Source organism: Daphnia pulex, chromosome 8 (assembly GCF_021134715.1).
Source record: "Daphnia pulex isolate KAP4 chromosome 8, ASM2113471v1".
Classification (NCBI taxonomy): domain Eukaryota; kingdom Metazoa; phylum Arthropoda; class Branchiopoda; order Diplostraca; family Daphniidae; genus Daphnia; species Daphnia pulex.
This window is the reverse complement of record NC_060024.1, coordinates 13,046,301-13,070,145: the sequence shown is the minus strand read 5'-3', so window position 1 is coordinate 13,070,145 and position 23,845 is coordinate 13,046,301. Positions and strand designations below refer to the sequence as shown.

At 39.0% G+C, this 23,845-nt stretch overlaps 9 protein-coding genes, 1 long non-coding RNA gene and 2 other non-coding genes across 13 annotated transcripts; 3 read left to right on the top strand and 9 right to left on the bottom strand.

Annotated features, from left to right (window-relative positions):
• Positions 1-159: 159 nt before the first annotated feature.
• On the bottom strand, positions 160-2,971 carry LOC124200858 (splicing factor 3A subunit 1-like). The gene is made up of 4 exons (XM_046597205.1): positions 2,651-2,971; positions 2,215-2,593; positions 1,986-2,145; positions 160-1,923 (listed from the first exon to the last, which is right to left on the bottom strand). Exons 1-4 carry the CDS (start codon positions 2,757-2,759, stop codon positions 346-348), a joined length of 2,226 nt encoding a protein of 741 aa, XP_046453161.1. The 5' UTR covers positions 2,760-2,971; the 3' UTR covers positions 160-345.
• A 444-nt stretch (positions 2,972-3,415) lies between these two features.
• LOC124200875 (proteasome subunit alpha type-2) lies at positions 3,416-4,475 on the bottom strand. Its single transcript, XM_046597233.1, has 4 exons — positions 4,338-4,475; positions 4,201-4,277; positions 3,886-4,141; positions 3,416-3,807 (listed from the first exon to the last, which is right to left on the bottom strand). Exons 1-4 carry the CDS (start codon positions 4,376-4,378, stop codon positions 3,477-3,479), a joined length of 705 nt encoding a protein of 234 aa, XP_046453189.1. The 5' UTR covers positions 4,379-4,475; the 3' UTR covers positions 3,416-3,476.
• Positions 4,476-4,934: 459 nt separating this feature from the next.
• Positions 4,935-6,154, bottom strand: LOC124200876 (putative ferric-chelate reductase 1). Its single transcript, XM_046597234.1, has 6 exons — positions 5,933-6,154; positions 5,800-5,866; positions 5,632-5,741; positions 5,467-5,561; positions 5,235-5,364; positions 4,935-5,145 (listed from the first exon to the last, which is right to left on the bottom strand). The coding sequence occupies exons 1-6, from the start codon at positions 6,107-6,109 to the stop codon at positions 5,074-5,076; spliced, it is 651 nt and encodes a 216-aa protein (XP_046453190.1). The 5' UTR covers positions 6,110-6,154; the 3' UTR covers positions 4,935-5,073.
• A 712-nt stretch (positions 6,155-6,866) lies between these two features.
• On the bottom strand, positions 6,867-8,044 carry LOC124200882 (putative defense protein 3). Its single transcript, XM_046597239.1, has 6 exons — positions 7,883-8,044; positions 7,606-7,806; positions 7,461-7,527; positions 7,292-7,398; positions 7,122-7,213; positions 6,867-7,054 (listed from the first exon to the last, which is right to left on the bottom strand). Exons 2-6 carry the CDS (start codon positions 7,774-7,776, stop codon positions 6,985-6,987), a joined length of 507 nt encoding a protein of 168 aa, XP_046453195.1. The 5' UTR covers positions 7,777-7,806; positions 7,883-8,044; the 3' UTR covers positions 6,867-6,984.
• A 464-nt stretch (positions 8,045-8,508) lies between these two features.
• LOC124200862 (putative ferric-chelate reductase 1 homolog) lies at positions 8,509-12,087 on the bottom strand. The gene is made up of 15 exons (XM_046597213.1): positions 11,147-12,087; positions 11,016-11,082; positions 10,832-10,941; positions 10,670-10,761; positions 10,483-10,603; positions 10,215-10,415; positions 10,055-10,156; positions 9,836-9,989; positions 9,667-9,759; positions 9,463-9,599; positions 9,257-9,392; positions 9,077-9,193; positions 8,900-9,012; positions 8,762-8,830; positions 8,509-8,689 (listed from the first exon to the last, which is right to left on the bottom strand). Exons 1-15 carry the CDS (start codon positions 11,357-11,359, stop codon positions 8,597-8,599), a joined length of 1,818 nt encoding a protein of 605 aa, XP_046453169.1. The 5' UTR covers positions 11,360-12,087; the 3' UTR covers positions 8,509-8,596.
• Positions 11,965-13,715, top strand: LOC124200868 (oplophorus-luciferin 2-monooxygenase non-catalytic subunit-like). Its single transcript, XM_046597223.1, has 4 exons — positions 11,965-12,045; positions 12,153-13,167; positions 13,229-13,354; positions 13,419-13,715. Exons 1-4 carry the CDS (start codon positions 12,019-12,021, stop codon positions 13,700-13,702), a joined length of 1,452 nt encoding a protein of 483 aa, XP_046453179.1. The 5' UTR covers positions 11,965-12,018; the 3' UTR covers positions 13,703-13,715.
• A 38-nt stretch (positions 13,716-13,753) lies between these two features.
• Positions 13,754-13,839, bottom strand: Trnat-cgu. Its single transcript is given in 2 exon segments — positions 13,754-13,789; positions 13,804-13,839. It is a non-coding gene; the product is annotated as a tRNA-Thr (tRNA).
• A 54-nt stretch (positions 13,840-13,893) lies between these two features.
• LOC124200886 lies at positions 13,894-14,557 on the bottom strand. Its single transcript, XM_046597244.1, has 2 exons — positions 14,322-14,557; positions 13,894-14,255 (listed from the first exon to the last, which is right to left on the bottom strand). Exons 1-2 carry the CDS (start codon positions 14,444-14,446, stop codon positions 14,009-14,011), a joined length of 372 nt encoding a protein of 123 aa, XP_046453200.1. The 5' UTR covers positions 14,447-14,557; the 3' UTR covers positions 13,894-14,008.
• A 551-nt stretch (positions 14,558-15,108) lies between these two features.
• Positions 15,109-15,223, top strand: Trnat-cgu. The gene is made up of 2 exons: positions 15,109-15,144; positions 15,188-15,223. It is a non-coding gene; the product is annotated as a tRNA-Thr (tRNA).
• A 322-nt stretch (positions 15,224-15,545) lies between these two features.
• On the bottom strand, positions 15,546-18,697 carry LOC124200864 (putative ferric-chelate reductase 1 homolog). Its single transcript, XM_046597214.1, has 15 exons — positions 18,464-18,697; positions 18,300-18,375; positions 18,127-18,233; positions 17,956-18,047; positions 17,757-17,877; positions 17,467-17,667; positions 17,299-17,400; positions 17,076-17,226; positions 16,907-16,996; positions 16,703-16,839; positions 16,495-16,630; positions 16,315-16,431; positions 16,139-16,251; positions 16,003-16,065; positions 15,546-15,928 (listed from the first exon to the last, which is right to left on the bottom strand). The coding sequence occupies exons 1-15, from the start codon at positions 18,623-18,625 to the stop codon at positions 15,836-15,838; spliced, it is 1,761 nt and encodes a 586-aa protein (XP_046453170.1). The 5' UTR covers positions 18,626-18,697; the 3' UTR covers positions 15,546-15,835.
• Positions 18,698-19,731: 1,034 nt separating this feature from the next.
• Positions 19,732-21,532, bottom strand: LOC124200891. Of its 2 annotated transcripts, none has more exons than XR_006877407.1 (3): positions 21,278-21,532; positions 21,124-21,208; positions 19,732-20,034 (listed from the first exon to the last, which is right to left on the bottom strand). It is a non-coding gene; the product is annotated as an uncharacterized LOC124200891 (long non-coding RNA). The 2 variants fall into 2 exon arrangements; XR_006877406.1 differs by lacking the exon at positions 19,732-20,034 and adding an exon at positions 20,055-20,436.
• LOC124200869 (glutamate receptor ionotropic, delta-1-like) lies at positions 20,433-23,830 on the top strand. The gene is made up of 9 exons (XM_046597224.1): positions 20,433-20,715; positions 21,710-21,813; positions 21,935-22,028; positions 22,125-22,283; positions 22,355-22,532; positions 22,587-22,804; positions 22,884-23,006; positions 23,111-23,259; positions 23,327-23,830. Exons 1-9 carry the CDS (start codon positions 20,581-20,583, stop codon positions 23,547-23,549), a joined length of 1,383 nt encoding a protein of 460 aa, XP_046453180.1. The 5' UTR covers positions 20,433-20,580; the 3' UTR covers positions 23,550-23,830.
• Positions 23,831-23,845: the final 15 nt, after the last annotated feature.

The window sequence follows — 23,845 nt, the reverse complement described above, 5'->3', positions numbered from 1 at the left end:
TGAACGGTTGACGTTGTTATCTCGTCGTTGAAATATAAAATAAATAAACTGTAGACGGATTTTATATCAAAAGTAGAAATGGGTCACCTTTGAGTTTGTCCCAAGTCCAAATGAGATGAGATAATTTGTGCTAATAATAATGATTTACCTGACAACCGATAAATGGAGAAATGAGAAAAGTTGAATATATTTCCATTTCTGAGACCAGGAAGGAATCGATGACAGTGTAGCAGAGGGAGAGACAAAATGGTTGTAAAATGCTTTCCGATTACGTAATTATCCCCCAAGGTCCGTACTGATGTAAATGAGGTTTTTTGATGGTTTAGGATTTTCCAGAATTGTTTTTTACTTCTTACGACCGCCTCGTTCCTTCACCTGAAGCTGGACAACAGCATCGGGGGTAACATTGTAAAATGCCAGAGAATGATTGTCCTTGAAGTAGAGCCCCTCCCAAAAGAGCTTTTGCTTGGCCGGCGGCATTCCTGTCGCTTCACTAATCTTCTGCTTAACAACGGAGATTGGTTCCGTGGGCAACAAGGAAAAGCTGAGCTGCTGGCCCTGCAATCTCCACTCGGGTTTTTCGGCGTAAACTGGTGCACCAATATGGAAGTGGAGCAGACCGGGATATCTGACCAAAAAGGCTTCCTCAGGCATAAGTTGATCCTCGTTGCGCTGTCGTTTAGAAGGAGGCTCCTCCTCCATGACATCTCGACCACCCTGACCCTGCTGCTGTTGCTGCATCATGCCCATAGACTGAGGCATCTGCGTCATGAAAGAATTCTGGGGGACCATGGGCATTGGCATTGGCGGCTGAGGGATGGACATCATCATCATGGGTGGCGGCTGCGGAGCAGACATCATGACCGGTGGTCTTGGTGGAATGCTCATTAATTGTTGTGGAGGTTTAGGTGGCGCTGCTGCTACAACGCCATTAGATCCTAGCCCATCTTCTTCCTCGCTCATGCCAGTCATGAGCGCCTTGTTCTTGTGGATCTGCGCAATCTGCTCTTGTATGGTAACCAGGCCAGCAGGTGGACCAGGTCGGGGTTGGAACGTTGATCCTCCCTCTCCACCTGATGGTGGCGGGGCAGGCGGTTGTTGTCCTTCCCATTTGGTCTCGTCTTTGCGACGCTCTTCTTCACCAATCTTTTTACCGATGGCTGTCTCTTCGTCACCGACACCGAAAATATCTGTACGACGTTCAGCCAATGCTCGCAAGCTGTTTTCGATGGCTGATCCGGGCGCGTACACAGACTCTTGAGTCATCTTTTCTTGCATTTGTCGATCGCGCTGCTCCAACCAACGCGGATCCAGCAAACCGATACGCATGTGCTCAGCCACTTGGCTAGCCGGAATTCGCTCTCCAGTGATGGGTGAGATGAGGTACTCGTCTGGAGCAGGCGGACGGGCTTGTGGTTTTGCCACAGCTTTGGGATTGTAGTCTTTACGCACGATGACGTTTTCGGCAGAAGGAGCCACTGGAGGAGGCTGTAGTCCATCTCCCTTGATGGCTTGAGAGGGCGGTGCGCCTGGTGGTGGTGGTGGCTTTGTCTGTTCCGTGTCTGAATCGTCTTCTTCATCATCGTCTTCCTCTTCACTCTCCAGCTGCATCTCAACATCTTGTCCTTCTTCGTAGCGCTCCTGGAGAAGAATACGGGCACCGACCTCCTCTGGGGTTGTGGGAGGAGGGAAATTACCAATTTCGAATGGTTGATAGTCAACTGATTCGACGACTACAAAGTCGTGCCAATCAATTTGCGCATATGACACGCGTTCCCTTTCAGCTTCTTCTTCTTCTCGGCGTTTCTGAGCCTCTTGATGACGTTGCCAGTCGGCTCGTCGTTTGACTTCTTGTAAGACAACGCTAGTATTAGTGCAACCCTCGTTCAAACGGGTCATCAAGTCTTTCGGTGGGATAAGAACCTAAAGAATAACAAAATCATTTAGACTTTCATTCAAACAAAATAATCTACCAATCAAAATACTTTGGTGTACTGTTCTAGGAGACGAGTGAAATATTGAAAAAGCGAGTGCTGAGGACGCAGAAAGTCAAACTGATAATTTCTGGCCTCACGATTCATCAGACTTGTGAGGAACTGGCGACCATTCCTAGCTACAAATTGGGCAGTGAGTTTCACAATGTCTCTGAAATAAGACACAAGTGTTGTTAAGTTTTAGCTTCATAATATTTAAATAGTTATTTAAAAAACTCACAATTCCATGGCTGAAATCGATGGAGGATCAACAATGAATTCAAACTCTGGAGGTGGCTCTTTTGGGATTACAGGGGCTTCTTGCTGGAATTGTTTCAAAATTTCTTGCTGTTTCTGCTGCTGTGCCAACGAAGCTGGTGCTGATGTAGGGGCTGATGGTGGTGGTTTTCCCGGTGGGCCTGGGACAGGTGCTGCTGCAGGTGCACCTTCTGCAAGCTTTCCTTCTCTGATATCCTTAACTTTGTACTGGTAGTATGCATGATAAGGATCTCCAGTATTAAGAAAGTTGAATTTTGGGTTATTCTGCTCATTTTTCCTAATCCGTGCTTCAAACTCCAACCCATTTCTGGCTACAAAGCTGGCTGTCTTGTCCACAATATCTAAGAAGAAAATTGTTATGAATTATTCACGAACTTGTAAGTTGACAACAAACTTACTTCTGACTTCAGGAGGTGGGTAAATGATGCCGACAGTAGGCTTGGTAGAAGCATTCTCGGGCATATTTACTTCACCAGAAACTGGCAATGTTTCCACAGCAGGTGGCATGCTGACTATCAAACTCTATTCTGATGTATGAAATTGTCAGATTCTCACGTCAAAATTAAAAACTGATTCTATTTCTAAAATGTGAGTTAAATAGCGTTTTTCTGTTCCGGCTTTAACAGCAGAACGCAACAAAACGTTGCTGTCTATCCGCTACAATGTTGTCAGACTGTTTAATTTCAGTGTGGCGCCCACTTCTTCCGAATTCCGATTCCGACTTCTTCCCACTTTTTTCCACCTAGAAAAAATTGTTAAACTCTTATCTGCTATTAGTTCAATTCAGAAAAAGAATCCCTTGAACTATACTGTTGAATTATACGGAATTCACTAATATATGTCAAGTACCAAAACAAAATCATATCCAAATTCATAGTTCATTCGGTTCATTCATCTGTTTGCTCGTTTGAATCGATACAAGAAATGAAGAAAGTATGTAGTAAGAATTTAGAATAAACTTGAACGTTAAACAACAATGATCAAGTATAAAAAATACAACCACTTTGAACTGATTGAGGAATTATGACTGGATCTTTTAGATCTTTTATCTGATAGATTTTAAGATTTCTAACAGGCAATTTGAGTGAAGATAGTAGGAAAATGATTGTTTAGCAATGAACAAAGAAAAGGAATTTTGTTTTTAAAATCCAAGAGAAAATTCATTAAGCAACCATCAGATTTATTTTTCGACACTTGTTTGAAATCAAAGAATTTTCGAGCCGTTTAGGCAATGTTCGCCAAGTAATCCTTAACCTCAGCGGGAGATAATCGGCGGAAACCCTGCTCGTTACAAATACCAATTTCAACATTATCTTCTGTCATGCCTCCTTCAAAACCCTCTTTGAGAGTAAGAATCGCAGTGTGGACAGCATCGTCGAGCTCGAGGTCTTCATTGTATCTTTTCTCGAGGAAAGTTTTGCCATTGATGTAATTCTTTCCCATGGCAGTGGCTTTCCAGGCAAAGTAGGCTCCTGATGGATCACACTGAAACAGATATGGACGTCCTTCATCCCAGCCACACATCAAGAGTGAAACACCAAATGGCCTGACACCTCTGCATTACAAAAATTCATTGAAATGTTCATCTATACTATTTAAGAACTATTTTTTTGTGACAAAACCAAATATTTACCCAGACTGTGTGTACTCTTGCATGAGGGTAGCAACACGCTGGACAAGCTGGGCAGTTGGTATCTGTTCTTGATAAGTTACCCAATATTGTTGAGCCATTTTCCTTGCTTGACGAACCAAGAGGCGATAATCAGGACCCATTCCACTGTAGACCATACCGATCTTGGGGGTAATCATTTCAATCTTGTGAACACTGTGTTCTTCATATAAGATTGACCGATGCTTCTTCTCAGTGGCCAGAACGACACCATTGGCAGCTATAACATAACATTATTTACATTGTTACAATCTTTTACATGCTGAAATTTCAATATACCTTTAATGCCGACTGATGCAGCACCGGCAGCTACTGCGGCCAAAGCATACTCGATTTGTACCAGTTTTCCAGAAGGACTAAACAATGAAAATAAATGTTATATTTAGTCAAAACTTAGAAAGTAAATGATAGAAAACCTGAAAGTTGTTAGGGAGAAACTATATCTTTCGGAAGCCATGGTCTAGTTAGATTTTTTAGTTCTGTTCTGTTCAGTTATTGAATGACAGGACAGAATTGAATGCGCCTTCAACACTTGGTCGGGAAATGAAGAAGAGTTTAAATTTCAAACGCTAGGTGGGGTTTTTCGCCATCTGTTGGAAGTAACCCAATATAAAACGAACCGCGCGAAATTTTGTATTTTGTTTTTGTTTTTTGTTCTTGGTTTTTCAATTCGCATCCCAAAAAAGAACTGCAACATTTTATGGTAGTCTTACAGCGCCAGGATTTTACGAAAAGATCATAATGGGCAAACGAAACTACGACATACCTTTCTAATTAACCTCAAGAATCACAAGTAAAATTTAATAATTTATTACTTCGATTTTGCCTATACAAAAGTTGCAAACTTGCAATTACCACTTGCTTATCCATATACACCTAAAGACTTAAAAAACTCTGTTCAATAAATTTTCCGATGAGTTTTCTCGTAAATTAGTGTATGAATGACATCAATTAAATGTTCATGTATGGCATGCAATTATCATTAATGATCAAGGTCAAATTAAAGATATAAATGACAAGTTGATACAATTTATTGCATGCGGAAACTATTTTACAGTAAAAAATACTATCAAGAACTACATTATTGTTGCATCCGTTTCACCAGGTTAGGCTTGGCGCGGGCTCCTTTCAAATTCAAACGGCTTTGAATTGTTAATGAGAAAAGGCCAACATAAGTAGAATGAATCCAGTGATCCAGCTGTAGCTAAGCGAGGGTGCACCACTCTAAGAGGCCGTATCATTTGAATAATAAAGAAATATCACAGATGACTTCTAATATAGATAAATGTTGGGTTCCCAGTTTAAAATCTTACCGGCGGAACTGTTGTTGGAGATGGTGTACTTGGTTGAGTCTCTGTACTGGGCGTACTGGTCAATATAGTAACACTTTCTGCTGACGGTTCCTTTACCCAGAATGTGGATTCTCCTTTCACAAAGGTCGTCCTAAAATAATCATCAAATTTATTTTAGACAATATGCATTGGACACGACCACCCCTTCCCAAAGAAAATTGGAAATTTTAAAATAGACTAAAGTAACTTTTACTTGAAGACGACAGTGCCAACGAAATCAACCGGCGCCGTCCAATTAGCCTGCACATTCCTCTTGAGAGAATTGTTGTCTTTGTGAGAAATAGTATTCTGCGTAACCCAAATTATTTGCTTGAGAAATGAAACTAGCTGGTACGCGTGCAGTGAAAATCAGACTTACATTAGCACCATCTGGGCAGCTCAATATCTGGCCGTCAGTCGGCATACCAAACGTTCCGACTGGTCCAGCATCGTCCGGTTTGGAGGCATCGAAGGCCATCGTCATGTAACCTTAATCATACCACTGAAAGTTGGTGCAATCAAATAATGAAATTTAAATAAAGTTCACCTCTGAAAGAATTATTTGTAATATTTCGTAATGTGATAGTGAGACTTTCTCCTTGAATGATCGTCGTCTGAAATGCAGCACCAATGGTTAATTAATTTTGTTTTTAAAATAATCGTTTTAGCGAATAACTTACCTCAGATAGGGCCGTTTCATACGAGCAGGGACCTGTATTTGGTTGAGCATCTCCATGTACAGGAGCCATGGTGTAGCAAGCATCTGTCAGACTTCCATTTGAATAGGCTTCCAGAACAGAAACGAAACACAACAATTGCACGCTCAAGGCAAGTAGAAAGTTTGGTCGAAAATTCATTTCGAAGCGTTTCAAATAAAACCCCAAAATCAAAGAGCGACCGAAAATGTTTGTCCGACCCTTTTATACTCGTGCTCCTTGCGATACATATTGTGTTGAAATAATCCGCCGAGTATCACGAACAAAAGAAGCATTGTCAAAATTAAAGGTTACTCAAGCGACGATGTGTCGGGAGTTGACTGATTACTTTCACGTGACCAACTCTGGCCTATGACGAGCTAGTAGCCAGTAGCCGCTTAACAAACACTTCAAAGGTTATTAGTATACTTAATTATTTAGTAACTATTAAATTTCATTTCTATTGTTTTACCAAATGGAAAAACGTAAAAAAACTGCAAAAACCAATTTCCATAGAAATAGGCGTTTCTTTTAGTTAAAAGTCTCTTGATATGAATGACGGTTATTATATTTTCGCTTGTGTCTATGAATTTTTCGGTATATGCCTGTGACGTAAAAATGCTTACTTCTGAGATGAATGAAGGCCTTTGATTCGGCAGATCGTCCCCCAAAGAGGAACAGTCACGTAGACCGCGTCAATGTGTACACAATACACATCTATTGGCTACATAAAAATAGCGGGGCTTCTAATAAAGATAAGATTCTTGTAGCCGCTTGTAGTAGATGGACATTTAGTGTGTTAGTAGCTATTTAGTAACTAGGCGAACAGTTGAACTAGAAAAATTTGACAATTTCATTCTTTTATGTCGACCAAATTTTCGATTGATCTTAAATTTTGTTAGCATCATTCTGGTCAATATACTGGTAAAATTTCGTTATATTTTTCTTCTTTCGTTACATTTGATTGGACTAACGCACATCAATTGCCCGACTACAAGCGGCAACAATCAATAAGGGAAAGCAAAGAATTTGACAGTTTATGCCACAGTGACAGTCGCTGAAGGTACCTGGACCCAGAAAATATCTTGTGCTTGAACAAAGGTAGTCCTGTACCCCAAGAAACGACCTGTGATCAGTAGATGAGTGTTTAAATCGGAAAAAGATTACGATTTACCAAAAGACTACAGTGCCAGTGAAATCAGCAGGGGCGGTCCAAACCAAACTGACTTGGCTCTTATCTACATTGTCCACATGGGTAGCAGCATTCTGTTTCATCCCCCAAAAGTAAATCAATATTCTTACAGGGTAAATGCAAATTCATATGTCATTTGAGTAAATACTCACGAGAAATCCAGCTGTGCATTCAATCACCTGCCCGTCACTCACGCTGCTGATGATGCCGATGGGTCCGGCACCGGTATTCGATGCATCGAACGCCATGGTGAGAAAACCTAATCGGCGGATTAGGTATTATTTGTTTGAAGAAATTTAACAACAGCAATTTAATTCATACCTCGGAATTGATTAGTGGCAGTGGTTTCTAGTAAAATGTCCAGGTTTTCTCCTGCAGCCATCAATGTCTAATTGTAATAAAATAAACGGAAATGGTAAAGGAAATTTTTAGGAAGTTTGAAAATGATAGAAAACAATAGATTTACATTTGCCGGAACAGTACGGAATGGAGATGCGGAAGTTTGCGGACGGTAATTCAAATGGTTGGGCGTCATGTCCTTACAGGCAGTGGTCGGTGCTCCGGTCGGGAGTCCATAAACGATGGAGACGAATGCAGAAAGCGTCAACAAGACAGTTGCAAAGAAATTGGCATTCATTGTGACGAGGTATAGAATTAAGCTGCAGACCTAATACAAACGAATTGTGCTTTAGTCGTTAACCGAAATGAAACTAGCACTGCTTCTACATCATTCGGTCGCTTACATAGAAGATGAAGAGATGATGAAGCTCGAGGGGGGAAACGTGTCAATTTTCTTGTTTGTCTGTAAATAAGACAAAACCGGACCCAAAGATTTTTACATCAACAACAAGATTAAAAAATTTAACCTTTCATCTCAGGCAGAATAACTGAACATACCAGGCTTAAGATTTTATCATCATGGTGCATTGAGTTTAAAATGTTTAAAATGTCGTAAGCTACACACTGTTTTTTGAGGTCGGCGTGGACTCTGGGTTTTATAAAAAAAAACTTGATACCGGCCTTAAATGATCCACATTTTAGTTTGACATCACAGCCATAAAAACACCCCTTATTTTAACTATCGGAAAAACCCATAAGTAGTTAGTACCATGAGAGAAAGACTAACGTCTATCTTACCGTACATGTTTCATTCTACAATCAAATGTGCATGTAGGACGTTAGATTTTCTCTCCGTTTAAATTCTTTAAATAAAACCCAACCCCTCTTTACGCAACAACTTTTATTAAATTTTCATCTGTTCGTATGCGAAATTGTATACAAACAGCAGAAAACAATTGTAATGCGTTATCTTTGTGTAAAATTCAATTCCGATGCGAATCAACATGTTCAATGTCAAATTATTTATTGGTTAAAAAAAACTGTAACGGAATAAGCAATCAATTTGTGAGCATTTGTGCGATAATTAACATTCAAAAACTTAACATATAACGTGGTTGTTACGCCCCAGCGATAAAGGCAATGACGGCAATTCCTAAACCGACGACAACGCAAACATATCCTGCTAGAATTCCTTTCCTTAACGACGAGCCCTTCACACGGATAAAGCGCAAAACCAAATTAGTGTGCAAAACTACTCGTTAGAAGATAAAAAGAAAAATTACCTTGTCGTCTTTAGGAGAGCCTTCCTTTGAAACAGCACCAGGATTCCTGTTATTTCTGTTCGCTAGATACTGCCAAAAAGTAAAAGTTGAACGTTGTTAGTCGAAAGTCACATTTTTAGCATAATCTTGCAAGGTTACGGTCAAAAGGAGATGCGCGCCCACGTAGCAGCAAATGTGGGCCGTCAAGATCCAGTAAGTTTCATAAGGTAATTCCGCCTCTTCCATTTCGACGGCCAGAAAGATGCAGGTAACTAAATAATGCAAAAGGATTATAAGCAAAAATAGTAAATCAGTTTCGCCAAGAAATGTTGTTACTAGCTAAGATATGGGCAGAGTATCCGACGAGCATATGGGCCCAGTTGAAAATGTATCGATTCGGAGCGTTGGGCATGGGTCTCATTAAGGCCATGAACGGTTGGATGAAGGCCAAAACTGTTTCAAGACCAAAATTATTCAATAATTGTTGTCAAAATGAGTTCAAAGATGGCCACTTACCAGTGGTGATGCATCCGATAAGCGGATGGGGATTCTCGGAGACGGACTCGGACACCCAGCCATCAACGTCGACGAAAATGATGATGAAGCCGATCACCGTCAGAGTCCAGGCCAGCACCATCAATCCTTGGTGGCACTGAATCAACAGATGAAACCATTCGAGCTTTTTGAAAATTATAACTGAAATGTAACTGCCTTTGTCTTACCACAAACCAGAGATCCTTTTTCATAAACTTTTTGCCGACCCAAGTCTTTTTCATGTAGCGTGGCATTAACATTCCTACGGAGGCGGCCATAAGCCAGGCAATAACCATGAAGGACCCATGTAACTGCTTCAACACTCCTTTAAGGCGGAAAATGTGAAATGACATTAGATAAAAGGATTGAGTGAAGAAGTGCGCTGAAATTACTTGAAGCTTCAGTGAAATACTGAATGTTCAAGGCAGTTGTAATTGTTAGCGATGAACTGCTACTTTCTTCTGTGGAATGTTCTTGAATGTTGTCTTTAAAAAGAACCCAATAGAACAAACGATTAATATTAAGCAATGAGCTAGCTTCCTTAGATTTTTAATTAATTACAGTCGCCGGTTGGACCACTCGCCATCAGCAGGTAATGAGGTTTACTTAAATCAAAATCAATGCCATTTATTGCATAACGGATTGGATACTGAAATTTGCAGTGAATGAAGCCATCGATAAAGGCCGACGAAGTCAAATTAAATCCTGGCAATTGCTAAAAGAAAAATAGTACAGGTAAGCAAAATTGAATTTTCATATTTACAAGTTGCGCGTTTCTACTTGCGGTTCAATCCTCGCATTACTCTTATCCGGAGTATTAAACGATGGATAGGCCTTCAAAGTATTTCTGTTGTTGACACATTCTACCACACTATCGTCCCCCTATACAACAGAATGTCCGGTTATAAATTATAGCGCTGTGAATAAGCTTTGCGCATACCATTTTGCGATCTGTTGAGAATCCAACAGCCACATATTCATCTCCTGTTATCTGGCCGTAAATCTCCAGCTGAAGATAGTCGTCGTTTAGTTTCTGGTAGGTTGTCATCATCGAGCAAGTCTTCAAGTTGATGCATCCGCTTGGCGTAGCAATACATCCTTTGGAAATTCCGCATCCTTCGTAAACATTTGGTGCCGCGGGCTAAATGAACAAATAGGTCACCATTTAATTTTAAAGGAATTATTGTAATAATATATAAAATCTTTACTTTCTCCGTAGTTATGAGTGGATCAATTGTTGAGGAAACTGCCGTATCCAAGCGGGTAACCTTGACTTCCGGAGAAATCTGTTTGTCCCAATACGTAGACTTTGATTCGGCAAATGTAGTTCTGCGAAATGACGTCAATTTTTGTTACATTTTATGTCTTCACGGAGATCAATGGGGTTTCACTCACTTGAATATGACGACACCTTCAAAATCCACTGGTGGAATCCACTCGACTGTAACCAATTTCTTTCCAGTTGACGACCGGTGCGTAGCAGCAGTCTACACAGATAAAAATTATAATTAAAAAAACACATCTTAAAATTGTATGCGTAGCTTTCTAGCTTATTACATCATATGTGTCAAAACATTTAAGAGTTTGGCTCTGACCCTGGCTCAAATCAACATTAAATGTTCCAATAACAGAATCCGTGGCAGCATCAAAACCCATAATTAAGAATCCTAAAATTAAAATTCAAGTTAAGACGCAAGCAATAATTAGGAATACTTTAAACCCATCAATGTAAATAAGTTACCTTTAAAAGTCTTGGACGTTGAGGATTGGATGGTGAGTATCACGCTCTCGTTAGAACAGATTTCCGTCTGGAATAGAAATTTTTATTTTAAACGTTACGACTTCACGCAAGCTTACAAAATAAATGTTAACCTGGCTAGTAAGACTTTCGAAAGGACTGGGGTTGTTTGATGGTGATCCATGATCGGGTTTCATGGTAGAACACGAAGTAACCGGAGCTCCAGCAGAATAGGCCGCGCCAAATTCAAACCAGAGACACGAACACAGCATAGATAGCACCCACAGGTAACAAATGGTCGATGGAAAAGAAGCCATGTTTCCGATAGATCCAGCCGCCTTCATCATCAACACCAACTAAGTGTACCCTACACCCACTGGATCACGCTTTTGTACGACCTTCTCTATCGCGTGTCACGTACGCCAAGACACACAATTTCAACCACTAATGCCCAGCACTATTCCTAGTTTCTTCATTGAGTAGAATTTTGAAGCTTCTTTGGAACCCAAGAGTCATGTGGTGACGGGCAGAGCGGAAAACAATGCTATATTCATAGTCGACCTGGCCGCAACGAAACTTGTCGGCATAGCCAGACATCAAACACGGCGCCATTAAGCGTTTACATAACAATCTTGACTAGTTGTTGAGAAAATCGAGCGATAACAAGCCGAATAGGACAATTAACAGAACAATGTAGTACATTGACAAAATTACACGTATGACATAATTTGATTCTAAATATTTTCGACAAAAGAAATGCAATGCTACGGAATTGCAATAGAGAGTATACAAGAGATTAAAATGAGTGCGATTAAGTCTAACAAAATGGAGAGATGAAAGGTTTGTTGCAAAGAACAAACAATTTTTAGACTACAGGTTGGCGACAAAATCAATGATAAAACGACAGTCAAAAATTATCTTTGCGAACCCGATACTCTTTTAATGTTCCGCAGACAAAACCAGGACCGTGAACGGATAAAAGGATCACATTCTCTCACGCGACGAAATGAAGGTTTACGTGATTCTCCTACAGGTCGTGAAACCATTTTCCTAACATTCATCTCCATTTTTTAGCCATACTCTAATATAAAAAGGCAATCACCTAATCAACTTCATCTTCATTCTGTATCGTTAACTTAGGTGATGGTGGCAGTGACGACGGCAGAGGAAACGATCCTGAAATCACCGATCAATGAAGGACTGATTAACGTTGTGAACATTTGCCAAGAGGATTATTACCCGTGCACCTGCGAGACATATCCATTCGACCTGATTCCTTCTCTCTATGTAAATTGTAAAGACGTTCCTTCGTTCGAGTCCGTTCAGGCCGCCTTCCGGCGCACTTCGGCCCCACAAGTCAAAGAATTCATTTTGACCATTCCGATCTTCGAAACAAACAAAACCATTCCTGCCAATTTGCTGAGTGGCAAAGGTGCCCAAGAGATCACGCTGAATTGTCCTAGCACGGAGACGCAGTTGACGGTCGATCCTGCGGCATTTAACTCATCGGAAGACTACACAAATTTCATCAAATTCAGCACATGCGATCTGAGCCAATTGGACTACAAATTTCTGACAAATTTCAACGTTTTGAAAGAGATTTATTATGCAAGTTCGATTAACGTTTCTCGCTGGCCCAACCTTCCCAATCTGCCAAGCCTTCGGAAGTTATCAATCAACAGTTCACCTGATTTTAAAGACTTTAAAAGTCTACCAATCTCCCAATTACCAGCTCTGAGCGAGTATTCCATTCGACTGTGTCCTAATTTCGAACTATTGCCCAACACAACTGCAACGAAAACACTGATAATCGAATCATGTCCACTTTTCAACGAATGGGATAATGTGGCCCGACAGAATAGATTAACTTCTCTATCGCTAATCAGTTTGGACAGTCAGACTATTGAAAATGCTCTGGATAAGATTTCATCTTCTCCTGTGGTCGACATCTTGGAAGAATTGATTTTGACGTTTAACGGTCTGACGCAAGTTCCATCGCAAATTCAACTGTTTTCTCAGCTACAAAATGTCACTCTGTCCGACAACAACATTTCAACGGCTGGAAATGGTTCACTCGCTTTTAGTACACCTAAACTAAAAAGATTGTTCTTGAATCGGAACGGACTGTCTCATTTTGAACCAGAGGCTTTCCAAGGTTTGTCCTCATTGAAAAATTGTAATTGAAAATTTGGTTTAGTTATTAACATTTTATACAGGTGATTTTAGCGTGTGCGAAGTCCTATTGGGGTATAACAATTTAACAAAATTGGAATCTTCCGTTTTCAAGTCGGTCCTTGAACAAATGGATGCGACTGATGTTGGATATTTTTCCGTCGAAAATAGTAGGCAGTTTCTTTAATGATTTAATTGTCTATGTTAATTCTTCACTATACAATTTTGAAAAAGATCCTTTCGAATGCGATTGTGACCTGGCCTGGATATTTCGCGATAATCTTTACTTAAGAGATCAAATCAAAAATGGAAAATGCACCAACGGAAGTTACTTTTCATCGCTTGGCCCGACAGATTTCGCTTATTGTAACAAAGACACCTCTACTTCACTATCCTCTACTACCGTTCAATCGCCAACGACGCCGAGTACTGGTGTTGCATCATGTCCGCTATTCGATCCTGTTTCCTTTCTTATTACATTCGCCATTTTTTCATTTCAAGTTCTTGTCCTAATCTAAAGCTTTTGCTTACCGGCACAAAAATACAAATCTTAAAATGGTACTGACAGATGCCTCCTGAGAGGATTGAACTCTCGGCCTTTGGTTGTCCTCAACAATCGTACGAGACCAACGCTCTACCACTGAGCTAAGAAGGCGATGTCACAAAGTAAAATACGACCAAAATTTAAAACAAAGTTAGCGCAATAATGTTAAAATAAAAATAAGCCTCGTCATTTATTTTAAGTCATAATAGCTGTCGATAATCAAGCAATTTTAAAATAGTGAGGCTATAAATTACGAGAAATCTAAATTTAAGAAATTTCGTCAGAGATTGAAGAAGAGGTTGTTGAACCAGTACATGATAAAGAATTGTAACTTTTTGTAGACGAAAGAAAGGATTACAGAGGCGATTGTGGATGCTCCACGAGGTAGCAGAAGATAGACGACAGGATCGATCACCTTCATGAGCTCGTTAATTAACGAAACAGATATGCGACTGACAAAATTCCATTTGATAAAATTGACAGTCGAGTGAAATACTTCTTGAACAACCCAGCGCTTATCTCTCGATCTGAACATACCATACAATAACTTTTACATTTCATTTAAAAAACAAGTAATCAAAATTTCAACTTACTCCAAAGCCAACGCCGTCTGACTGTTGAGTTTCGTACGAGCTCCATCTCCACTCGCAGCTTCGCTTCGATGAACCAAACACAACACGAAAAAAATCAGCGTCAAATAACACAAATGGCAATTCATCTGATCCTATAGTTGCGCTTTAACACAGGTTTAAAATTACGACAATTCCGGGAGATAGTATTACTTGCGACTCGTAACGACGCCATGCAGTTCAACACTGAACACGATTCCAGGAAAGGGTAAGAAAAACAAAAAACAAAACCCAAAAGAAACGAAGGAAAATGCCGCCAATCGGGTGACCTTATTTGGTTTCATCATGGCCACCTGTTTTTTTTTTTCTCGGAAACAAAATATACCTCTTCCTCCAAACCCCTTTCTGGTGAGGGTTTCGAATTCTATTTTAAAAAATTTGAAAACAATTTTGTATAAACCTTTACAACGTTTAACTGTTATTTTTTCCGATAAACATTAACGAACTGAGTTTCATAAGGAAGTTATTGTAAAGATCAACTAGGTTTGTGGGACTTTTGGCGAGTGGTTCACGCCAAATTCAAGTTGCATTTGCATACTTATCTTTGCTGCTATGTCTCGAGAGGTAGAGAGCATTGCGACAAGACTCTGCAAGTAGCTGAGAAATAATGGGAGACGGTGCTGGATGCAAAGTCCAAACGAATTCAATGTCGTCAACTTTGGAATGGAGGATCTTGGCTGATGCTTCTTGAACTCAACATACTGTGGTCAGGTATACTGGTGCGCTCACGATCACTCAAGATAAGTATCAAGCCTTCTTAGCTCAGTGGTAGAGCGTCGGTCTCGTACATTACGCATTAATCATTGCCAAAGTGATAACACATAGAAGATAACCGAAGGTCGAGAGTTCAATCCTCTCAGAAGGCAATCAAAGTAATTAATTTAAAAGAATTATTAATGTTTAGATATCTATTTATTAATAGTGCATGATTGGCTAATTTTACACATTTACTGTTGTATTTGATTAACGGTGACAAAAATAAAAACGATAAGTAAAACACAATATGCTGGGACTTTGTTCTCTTTCGTTGAGTAGAAGGTTAGATTATTCTCGTATCACTATCAATGACTTCAAATTGTAAACAAACAATATCTGTAGGTTTAAGGATTCAACTGATTTAACTCTTCTGCCTCTGCATGCTCTAGGATCGAAGCGCAATTCGATCAATTCACAATAAATTCACGGAAGAATTGATAAATGAATGTATTATTTCAAAGAAATAACGATTGGAAACACAAATATCTACCAAATTGAACGACTCTTTGTTATGATCGGCATTGCAACATTTAGAAACTAATGGCGAAATCATTCTTGGATAATTCACATAATGGTAGAGACCGAAGAGCGAAATTGAAAATAAAAAAAAAGTACCAAGAGTTCGATCCTCTCAGTAGTCAATAAATTCGTACATATTTTAGCCAAGGTTAAGTAAATCACAAACTATATCCTACATGAAAAAAATTGAATCGGAAATGTTACTACGCTCCAGCGATAAAGGCAATGACAGTTGAGCCCAGTCCAACTACAATGCAGATGTAACAGATGACGATGATTTTCCTTCCAAGAGATCCCTTCAAAATTACAGTCACAAACAGCCCAAGTTAGTAATAAAGTTAAGCTGATAATTGCAGTTGAAAAGAAATACCGTTTCATCTCTCGGAGCATCCTTCAGTACATCACGCACGGTGGTGTTTCTTCGTGCCAAAAACTATGGAAATTGAATGCAAATGGTAAAAAAGTGTCAGCTTAAAATATTTCAAAACACTAAATATTGTTCATACGGTCAGAAGAAGATGTGCGCCGACGTAGCAGCAAATGTGGGCCGTCAAGATCCAGTAAGTTTCATAAGGTAATTCCGCCTCTTCCATTTCGACGGCCAAAAATATACAGGTAACTAAATATTGCAAAAAGGGGTATTAGCACAAAGTAAATCGGTTTCGCCAAGAAATTTAGTTACTAGCTAAGATGTGAGCAGAGTATCCGACGAGCATATGGGCCCAATTGAAAATGTATCGATTCGGAGCGTTGGGCATGGGTCTCATTAAGGCCATGAAAGGTTGGATGAAGGCCAAAACTGTTTCAAGACCAAAATTATTCAATAATTGTTGTCAAAAGGAGTTCAGAGATGGCCACTTACCAGTGGTGATGCATCCGATAAGCGGATGGGGATTCTCGGAGACGGACTCGGACACCCAGCCATCAACGTCAACGAAAATGATGATGAAGCCGATCACCGTCAGAGTCCAGGCCAGCACCATCAATCCTCGGTGATACTGCCATTTACAGATGAAATAACATCAATTAAGAATTGGTTGACCGATTCATTCCCGCGTAAAGAAACTTACCACAAACCAGAGGTCCTTTTTCATGAACTGCTTGCCGACCCACGTCTTTTTCATGTAGCGCGGCATCAGTAACCCAGTGGATGCGGCCATAAGCCAGGCGATAACCATGAAGGAACCATGTAACTGTTTCAGTACTCCTTTAGGATTCAAAGAGAATTATAAGGAAACTGTGAAAATGGAGGAAAAATTTGAAAATATAATTACTTGATTCTTTGTAATACGAGATGCCGGTATCACTTGTTAAATTAATGGATGCACTGCTCTTTTCGTCTTTAGAGTGACGTTCAATTTTATCTAAAAGTTGAGGAAATCAATCGATAAAATTCATCTCCTATTGGAAGCTACTTTACTGCTGACTGTTTATTATTTATACCTTGTCCAGCGGTCCCCGTGGCCATCAGAATATAATGCGGTTGATTCAGATCAAAGTCTTGGTTGGAATTTTTGAATACAACAGGATGTATTACGCTGCAATAAATGTATCCGTCAACAAATGAGGAGGAAGTTTCTTGAAACCCTTGCAACTGAAAATTGTCAGAATGCAGTCAGCAACAAATATCATAAGTAAAAAATAGGATTGCGAAATAATTCCTTACGTTCGATGTAAGCCTTTTGTTGTCGTGGTCCTGAGTATTGTATGACTGATACGTTTTCGGCGCACTGCGGTATTGGACGCATTGAACCACACTGTCGGATCCCTGAAAAGAAAGCACCTCAGATGCTGTAATCAAGTCAAATTAGAACACATTCGAGTCAATATTTACCATTTTTGAATCAGTGGAAAATCCAACAGCCACATATTGATCCCCTGTGATTTCACCATAGATCTCCAGCTCCAAATGATCGTTGTCGAATTTTCTGTATGTTGTCAACATGGAGCAGCTTTTTGTGGCGATGCATTCATCAGGTGTGGCAATACAGCCTTTAGTTTCCCCGCATCCGACATAAAGATCTGGGAGCGGAGGCTGTAAGTGAATGGCATCACAAATTCATCATATTTAACTGTTTCGTATGGTAGTAGTAATGATTTTTACGATGGAGATATAATACGTACTTGAGTGTTTGCCGAGTCGGTGGTTGGGTTTGTAGGTATAGGCTCGGAGGCAATAATACGGATCGTCCCGGAAGATTCTTTGACCCAATAATCAATATTTTTGTCCAATATAAAAGTAGTTCTGTCGAAATGAAAACCCCACAATTAAAGTTGAGAAAACAAGTTGAACCTTCTGTACGCTTAAGGTTAATTTAATTACTTGAATTCGACATCACCGTCGAATCCTTGAGGAGGAATCCAATCCATCGAAATACTTGACTTTGCACTGTTAATTTTGTGCGTTGCAGCATTCTGTATTTTAAATAAATTGCATTAAAATTGCGCACAAATCATATTTACCGCTGTTTAGCCTCATAGTCTATAGATTTACATCATATTGACCACAATTTAGAGTTTTGCTGTTCTGGTCTGCCGACGGAATAAAAAATGTTCCAATAACAGCATTCGTTGCTTTGTTGAACGCCATGACCAAAAAACCTGCATTAGAAACATATTCTGATAACTTCAATTCAATGGAAATGATTTCAATGTCTAAATTTATACCTTTGAATGTATCGCTTATCGATGTTGGAGGTCTTTGTAACGTCACTTTCAAGGTACCATTGGAAAACATTTCCGTCTGGACGGAGCGACGGAAAACAAAAATAATGTGTTTTTAGGCTGCTAAATCAATACTGAAATTAGGAACAGTAAAATGCGACTATTACCTTATCGAAAATAGTTTGAAATGGACACGCAGCGTTCGACTGTCTGCCATGTCCTGGTTTCATGGAATTACACGCCGAGGTCGGCGCTCCATCAGGAGACGCTGCCACCCCGCTCTGGGATAAGCAGAACATTACGGCTAACAAAAAACCGTGCCAAGACATAACGGACGACTAAAAAACTATTGGAACCTCCGACAAATCCACACTGATCTACAGTACTGGCTGCTGGCATTTGGGGTTTTCACTCTTTAAATCTCAGCGATACGGCACAAAATCAAATTTGATTAACACTATCTCTTTAGCCGACCACTCACACGCTCTCACTTAACTGATAATACACCAGTAAATATGACGCACGAGCCAAACTCATGCCTGTGAAAATACGTCATCGTTGAAGGACTATGAAATAATACTCCTTCACCTTATGACTGTGGCACATAAAATAGTTTAGACATATCCTGTTAACGTTTAACGATGAGATAAACTAATCCGTCTTATCTCGAAAAATTGTGATTGTTCATTGCTGTCATTAAAGGAATATCGACTAACGCGTGCACATTTGCAAGTCACTTTCACTAATACAAATGAATAAAAAATGAACTATAAAAAATATTATAATTAAAATATAATTAATTAAAGATAAACCGAATTGTATTGCTTATCTAGACGCCTGGAATATTTTGTCGTCATCGGCTCATCGTAAAATCAAATGTGAACGTGACTAATGAGAATTGAAAAAAAAAAAAGATATTTTACATGACTCGATAGAAAACCGATATCGATAGCTATTATACAAGTCACGGTTCACAACGCAAAACTGTGTCCTAAAAATAAGATGCGTGTGTTTGTTTAGTTATTTTGCTTTCAAACATAGGACATATGGTTCGGAAATTGACTCTTATCGGATACATTGCCTGCGTAAACTTCCTACCTCGCTTTTAAAGTCTATTCTCCGCTACTCTGCTGACACAGCCTTGATATTGAAAATTCGAAAGGTTCAATTATTCAATTTCATTAGAACATTTTGATTTTCCATTAATCACAAGTCGCAATTTCACGTTTAATTTATTTTATCTATTTATTTTCTTTTTCTATTGATTTACTAGAGCCATAATTTCACCACATCGATTATCATACTATGGCCTTCAATCCGAGTAAGTAAATAGAAACCTTGTCCTGTTTCAAAACTAATATGTTCGTCTTATTGATATAGTAATGGACTACGTGCCAAAAAAAAGTCTTGAAATACGTGATACATTGATGGACGGTTGGACTTTTTTCTCATCGTTCTTACAATATCAACAGTTAGTCACTACATGTTATCATAAACAAAGTTTGATAGGGCAATAGCATTCCGACCAAAGTATGCATTCACATTACACGGAACTTCAAAGAGAGAAAAAAATAATTAACGATTTCAACAGCCAATTTTCAAAATCTGCCTTTGGCAAAGAGAAGAAGAAACGAGCACAAGGAGAGGAATCAAGTGATCTAAATCGATTTATAATTACAATTTTTTCTTCCAGTGGCTTGGTATGGGGTAACGTAGACTCCATCAATATCGTACAATTCTAATAATAATAGGAAATGCATCAGATAGGAGATGCTGTTCAATCATTTGGTCGAATGGAATTAGTTTCGGCCATTCGGCCCTGCGTAATTAGATGACCTATTCCAACAACTTTGTGGCTTTGTGCTTATACTTCTTGTGAAGAGCGCCGAACTGTTTGTATAGGCTCTTTTAAATTGGATCTAGGTTTCTTCGGCTCCTCAATTGAAATATATTTGATTTGCATTTCAATTATTTATGACTCGACGAATTTCACGGAGACTGAGGCTTAATCGAAATTTCAACTAGTCTAAATATGCAGTGGACCGAATAAGTATAGGATTTCATTATTCCAAGGGGCGCGAAGCTCTGCACGCAAGTGTAAAGGACACGGCAACTCTCCTAACTCCCTATAAAATCCGAACTACAAGAACAGTATAAAGTCAGTAGCCTATTTAGCTCCAGGTGAAAATCTAACATTCGAACTCGATCCGAATTATTTCCAGTATCGATACGTGATATTAAAAAGCCAATATCGTTCGGCGTACTAAAACTTATTCTTTTACAGATGAACTCTACGATGATTCGCTGCTTTATTATATTTTTACTTCTGATGAGCATTTTTTGTTCTCTATCTGTTGCTAAGAGAAAGAATTCGAATCAACTGTTGAATGGTGCCCACTTAATATTTGCAGCAACTCATGTAAGTTAACTATACATCAGCTTACTTTTTTTTTACCTTAATTAACAAATCCGGGCTAAAATATACCTGTAAGTGTATTACCCTATTAGGGGAGAGGGGGCTAGTTGTTAGGGTATTTTTTTTTTTTCTTTCGGGGGAGGGGGCTTCTTTTGTTTACTTTGGAGTCATCCAATTTACAATCTGTTTAAAAATCTATGTCTCTATCACAATGTTCCCATTTTTTGCTATTTATTATTTTACTGTTATCTTGAGTTCTTGAAAATGTACTTACTTGAGAAAGGTAACAAGACTGGGATAAAAAAGGATAGATCTGGGCTTTCGTTTGCCTAGCTTGACATACTCTCTACAAATTTTTCTTATCTTAGCTTAATATAACATAAAAAAATAGTCCAAATGCTAAAGGCTTACTTGATTTTGAATGTCTGATGATTCTAGTAAAGGTATTTTGTGTGAGTTGAAAATACTGGCTGAAATCGTTCACCAGATTTGGACTCTGGTTGAAAGAATTTTTCATTAATTTCACAAAGCATTTAGTATGGAAAAGAAAGAGCTTACTGCTTACCTGGAGTACTATTTTAAAATTGTAGTCAGTCTCAATAAAAAGGCTGAACTCACATACTTTATATTTCAGCCAGTCTCATGACTGCAAGGCAAGCAGCATGGTGGACCATTTCATCCAATGCTATGTCGATTTGCAACCCTATAACTTTGAAAATCATAGACACCTGTCACAACGAGTTTTAGATTAACAAAAAAATAAACAAAATAAGTTGTAATAGTTACACTTATACAGACTTTCACCTTTCAGACAACTTGTCCTAATGAATTCGCAAGGTGAAACGTCTGGTGACTTAAATTGTTTTTATTCCTGAGGGGTCGATTTGCCCCATCTGAGATCTGACAACAAGCCTCCCTCTCCCCCTAGGGCCCTAAGATATTTCGGCCATTTTATTTTAATTAATTCGGATATTTCATAAAATAAAAACATGAACAGTTCCCGCCCCACAACGTGTTGACTTTGAGCCCTGATGGAAATTACACCGACACCGGAAGTACCCCGTTATTCTTCGCCTGGCTCACAGAAAAACTAAATTTTACGTATGTTGTGTTGAACTGCAATTACTTTCCTTTTATTTTATTAACTATCAAATATACCAAAAATATTTATTCATCGTTAAGTTGATATAGCTTGTAAAATAGTTCATTTTCATCACGACAGGATTTCTCATCATTATCTATCACGAAAAATGACTGAATCTCAGTTTGGGACCATGAGCGACATTTCTATTCTTCTGAAACTCGTCGCCGAGAAAGTGAGTCATTTAACTTTTTCAGGGTTTCACGTTTGTGCATAACCATTGCCAAAAAATAACTATTTATTGTATACTTTTGTTTGATGATTGAAATAGAAAGTCGATGGGTCAGCTAGAATGATAACTGAGACTTTAGAGAGAAGAAAGTTGGTGGACTTTGCGTATTTCATGTGGGCGGAACCGATAGCTATGGTGGTCCCTCGACCAGGAGAAGAGCCTCGACTCTTTGCCTTCGTTCGTCCGTTTCAACTACCGGTAAATAATTACAATCGAGTATAAAAAATTTCACGTTTATCCACTCGTTATTTATTGCATTGATTTCTAAGGTATGGACTTTCATCCTAATTGCGACGCTCGCCATTGTGGGTTCGTTGACCGCATTCGCTAGAATTTACTCAAAGTTATCCATATCCATTGATTCGGTCAGCAAGTCTAGACGAGTTCCGATGTTTGAGCGCGCCACTGAATATTTGACTTACATGGTCAACATAATGACAAACCAAGGTAAATCTCATTCTTTGTTAAAATCGATAATTGGTAAATTGATTTACTTCTAAGGACATCCAATTCATGTGAATCGCCTTTCCTTCCGAATCCTTATCGGGGCGTGGGTACTGGTTGCCACGGTTTTAGTCAACTGTTATTCAAGCACCATTATTTCTTACCTGACAGTCCCCAAAATGAAATCAGCCATCAACACATTCGAAGATTTGGTGGCGAGCAAGGACATCAAACTCATTCTTCTAGCTGACTCCATCACAAAGAAGCAGATATTGGTAAAAGCTCCAAATAATATTATAATAAAATTTTCTTGGAAGAATAAGAAACATTTACCATGAATAATTTTCTATTAAGGAAGCTTCCTCTGGCGCACTAAAGACTCTTGGTGATGAGATTCGACAAAATCCAGCTCGAATGATTAACAACTTAGAGAAGGTTAGCATTCAGTTGGAATCTGAACGTTATGCTTTCCCAAGCGTAAGTTTATTTCTCTTTTCAATAATCATTATTCACGTTGCACAATGCACCCAGCAACATCTTCTAGTTTTCGACTACCATAAAATTTAACATTCTTTATTCAGCCACAATCATTTTGCGACAATTTCGTCGCTATTCAATTTGAGAAGACCCGGAATGATCGTTTCAAAACAACAGGCCCTCTGTCAATGACCATCTTTCTGTCCATGTCTTTGCAAAAGAACAGCAAGTTTACGCCAATTTTTAAACAAGCGTAAGTTCAATTAAAAAATTTCACTTTTGTTCATCGATACATTTTTTCTTAAATTGTTATAACACAGTTTGTTGGAACTTTGGGAGACCGGACTGCCTCAATTTTGGGTGAAAAACAGCATTCCACGAGCGCCAGAGTATTTTAAAAATTCAAAATTACAAGTCCAAAAAGTGCCCATTCGTCTGGAGGATCTGACTGGCGCCTTTTTAATTCTTGGAATTGGTTTCAGTCTAGCAACATTCGCCTTTCTCGTTGAGACCATTTTTCGCCTCAAATCTAATAGGGCGTAATTCATTGATCCTAGAAAACCGTTAACGAACCTATTTTAAACTTACAGCGTATGCACTTTAGTTTCATGGTAGATCGAGTTTAAGTTCACTTTCTTGTTAATCAACACGAAAATTTAGGCTATTTCAGCTGTTAGACCGCATCATGCTACGTAAAGTGGTCGTACAATATCTTGAACGCTATTTGTGTCATTACACATGGTGCAATCTAAGGCGCTAGATCAAGGCAATCTAAAGAGGAACGAAGTTGTGTTGTAAAGCTTTTAGATAATATTAGATTTTAACATTTTTGCGATGCT

Excerpts from the sequence above, each read along its gene's own strand:
- LOC124200875 (XM_046597233.1), bottom strand. The coding sequence starts at position 4,378 with ATGGCTTCCGAAAGATATAGTTTCTCCCTAACAACTTTCAG. Across the intron at positions 4,142-4,200 it reads TGCATCAGTCGGCATTAAAG|CTGCCAATGGTGTCGTTCTG; the intron begins GTATATTGAAAT and ends GTTATGTTATAG. Across the intron at positions 3,808-3,885 it reads CAAGAGTACACACAGTCTGG|AGGTGTCAGGCCATTTGGTG; the intron begins GTAAATATTTGG and ends TTTGTAATGCAG.
- LOC124200868 (XM_046597223.1), top strand. The coding sequence starts at position 12,019 with ATGAAGGTTTACGTGATTCTCCTACAG. Across the intron at positions 13,168-13,228 it reads TGAACCAGAGGCTTTCCAAG|GTGATTTTAGCGTGTGCGAA; the intron begins GTTTGTCCTCAT and ends CATTTTATACAG. Across the intron at positions 13,355-13,418 it reads ATATTTTTCCGTCGAAAATA|ATCCTTTCGAATGCGATTGT; the intron begins GTAGGCAGTTTC and ends ATTTTGAAAAAG.
- LOC124200882 (XM_046597239.1), bottom strand. The coding sequence starts at position 7,776 with ATGAATGCCAATTTCTTTGCAACTGTCTTGTTGACGCTTTCTGCATTC. Across the intron at positions 7,528-7,605 it reads TCCGTACTGTTCCGGCAAAT|ACATTGATGGCTGCAGGAGA; the intron begins GTAAATCTATTG and ends TATTACAATTAG. Across the intron at positions 7,399-7,460 it reads TGCCACTAATCAATTCCGAG|GTTTTCTCACCATGGCGTTC; the intron begins GTATGAATTAAA and ends TCCGCCGATTAG.
- LOC124200876 (XM_046597234.1), bottom strand. The coding sequence starts at position 6,109 with ATGAATTTTCGACCAAACTTTCTACTTGCCTTGAGCGTGCAATTGTTG. Across the intron at positions 5,742-5,799 it reads TACAAATAATTCTTTCAGAG|GTTACATGACGATGGCCTTC; the intron begins GTGAACTTTATT and ends GGTATGATTAAG. Across the intron at positions 5,562-5,631 it reads GCTGCCCAGATGGTGCTAAT|AATACTATTTCTCACAAAGA; the intron begins GTAAGTCTGATT and ends TGGGTTACGCAG.
- LOC124200886 (XM_046597244.1), bottom strand. The coding sequence starts at position 14,446 with ATGAATTGCCATTTGTGTTATTTGACGCTGATTTTTTTCGTGTTGTGT. Across the intron at positions 14,256-14,321 it reads CAGACGGCGTTGGCTTTGGA|ATCGAGAGATAAGCGCTGGG; the intron begins GTAAGTTGAAAT and ends TGGTATGTTCAG.
- LOC124200869 (XM_046597224.1), top strand. The coding sequence starts at position 20,581 with ATGAACTCTACGATGATTCGCTGCTTTATTATATTTTTACTTCTGATG. Across the intron at positions 22,533-22,586 it reads CAACATAATGACAAACCAAG|GACATCCAATTCATGTGAAT; the intron begins GTAAATCTCATT and ends TTTACTTCTAAG. Across the intron at positions 23,007-23,110 it reads AACGTTATGCTTTCCCAAGC|CCACAATCATTTTGCGACAA; the intron begins GTAAGTTTATTT and ends TTCTTTATTCAG.
- LOC124200864 (XM_046597214.1), bottom strand. The coding sequence starts at position 18,625 with ATGTCTTGGCACGGTTTTTTGTTAGCCGTAATGTTCTGCTTATCCCAG. Across the intron at positions 16,997-17,075 it reads CACGGGGACCGCTGGACAAG|ATAAAATTGAACGTCACTCT; the intron begins GTATAAATAATA and ends CTCAACTTTTAG. Across the intron at positions 16,840-16,906 it reads CTCGTATTACAAAGAATCAA|GAGTACTGAAACAGTTACAT; the intron begins GTAATTATATTT and ends TGAATCCTAAAG.
- LOC124200862 (XM_046597213.1), bottom strand. The coding sequence starts at position 11,359 with ATGATGAAGGCGGCTGGATCTATCGGAAACATGGCTTCTTTTCCATCG. Across the intron at positions 10,604-10,669 it reads GAAGGTGTCGTCATATTCAA|AACTACATTTGCCGAATCAA; the intron begins GTGAGTGAAACC and ends GTCATTTCGCAG. Across the intron at positions 9,990-10,054 it reads ATGCGAGGATTGAACCGCAA|CAATTGCCAGGATTTAATTT; the intron begins GTAGAAACGCGC and ends TTTTTCTTTTAG.
- LOC124200858 (XM_046597205.1), bottom strand. The coding sequence starts at position 2,759 with ATGCCACCTGCTGTGGAAACATTGCCAGTTTCTGGTGAAGTAAATATG. Across the intron at positions 2,146-2,214 it reads TCGATTTCAGCCATGGAATT|AGACATTGTGAAACTCACTG; the intron begins GTGAGTTTTTTA and ends GTCTTATTTCAG. Across the intron at positions 1,924-1,985 it reads TCCTAGAACAGTACACCAAA|GTTCTTATCCCACCGAAAGA; the intron begins GTATTTTGATTG and ends GTTATTCTTTAG.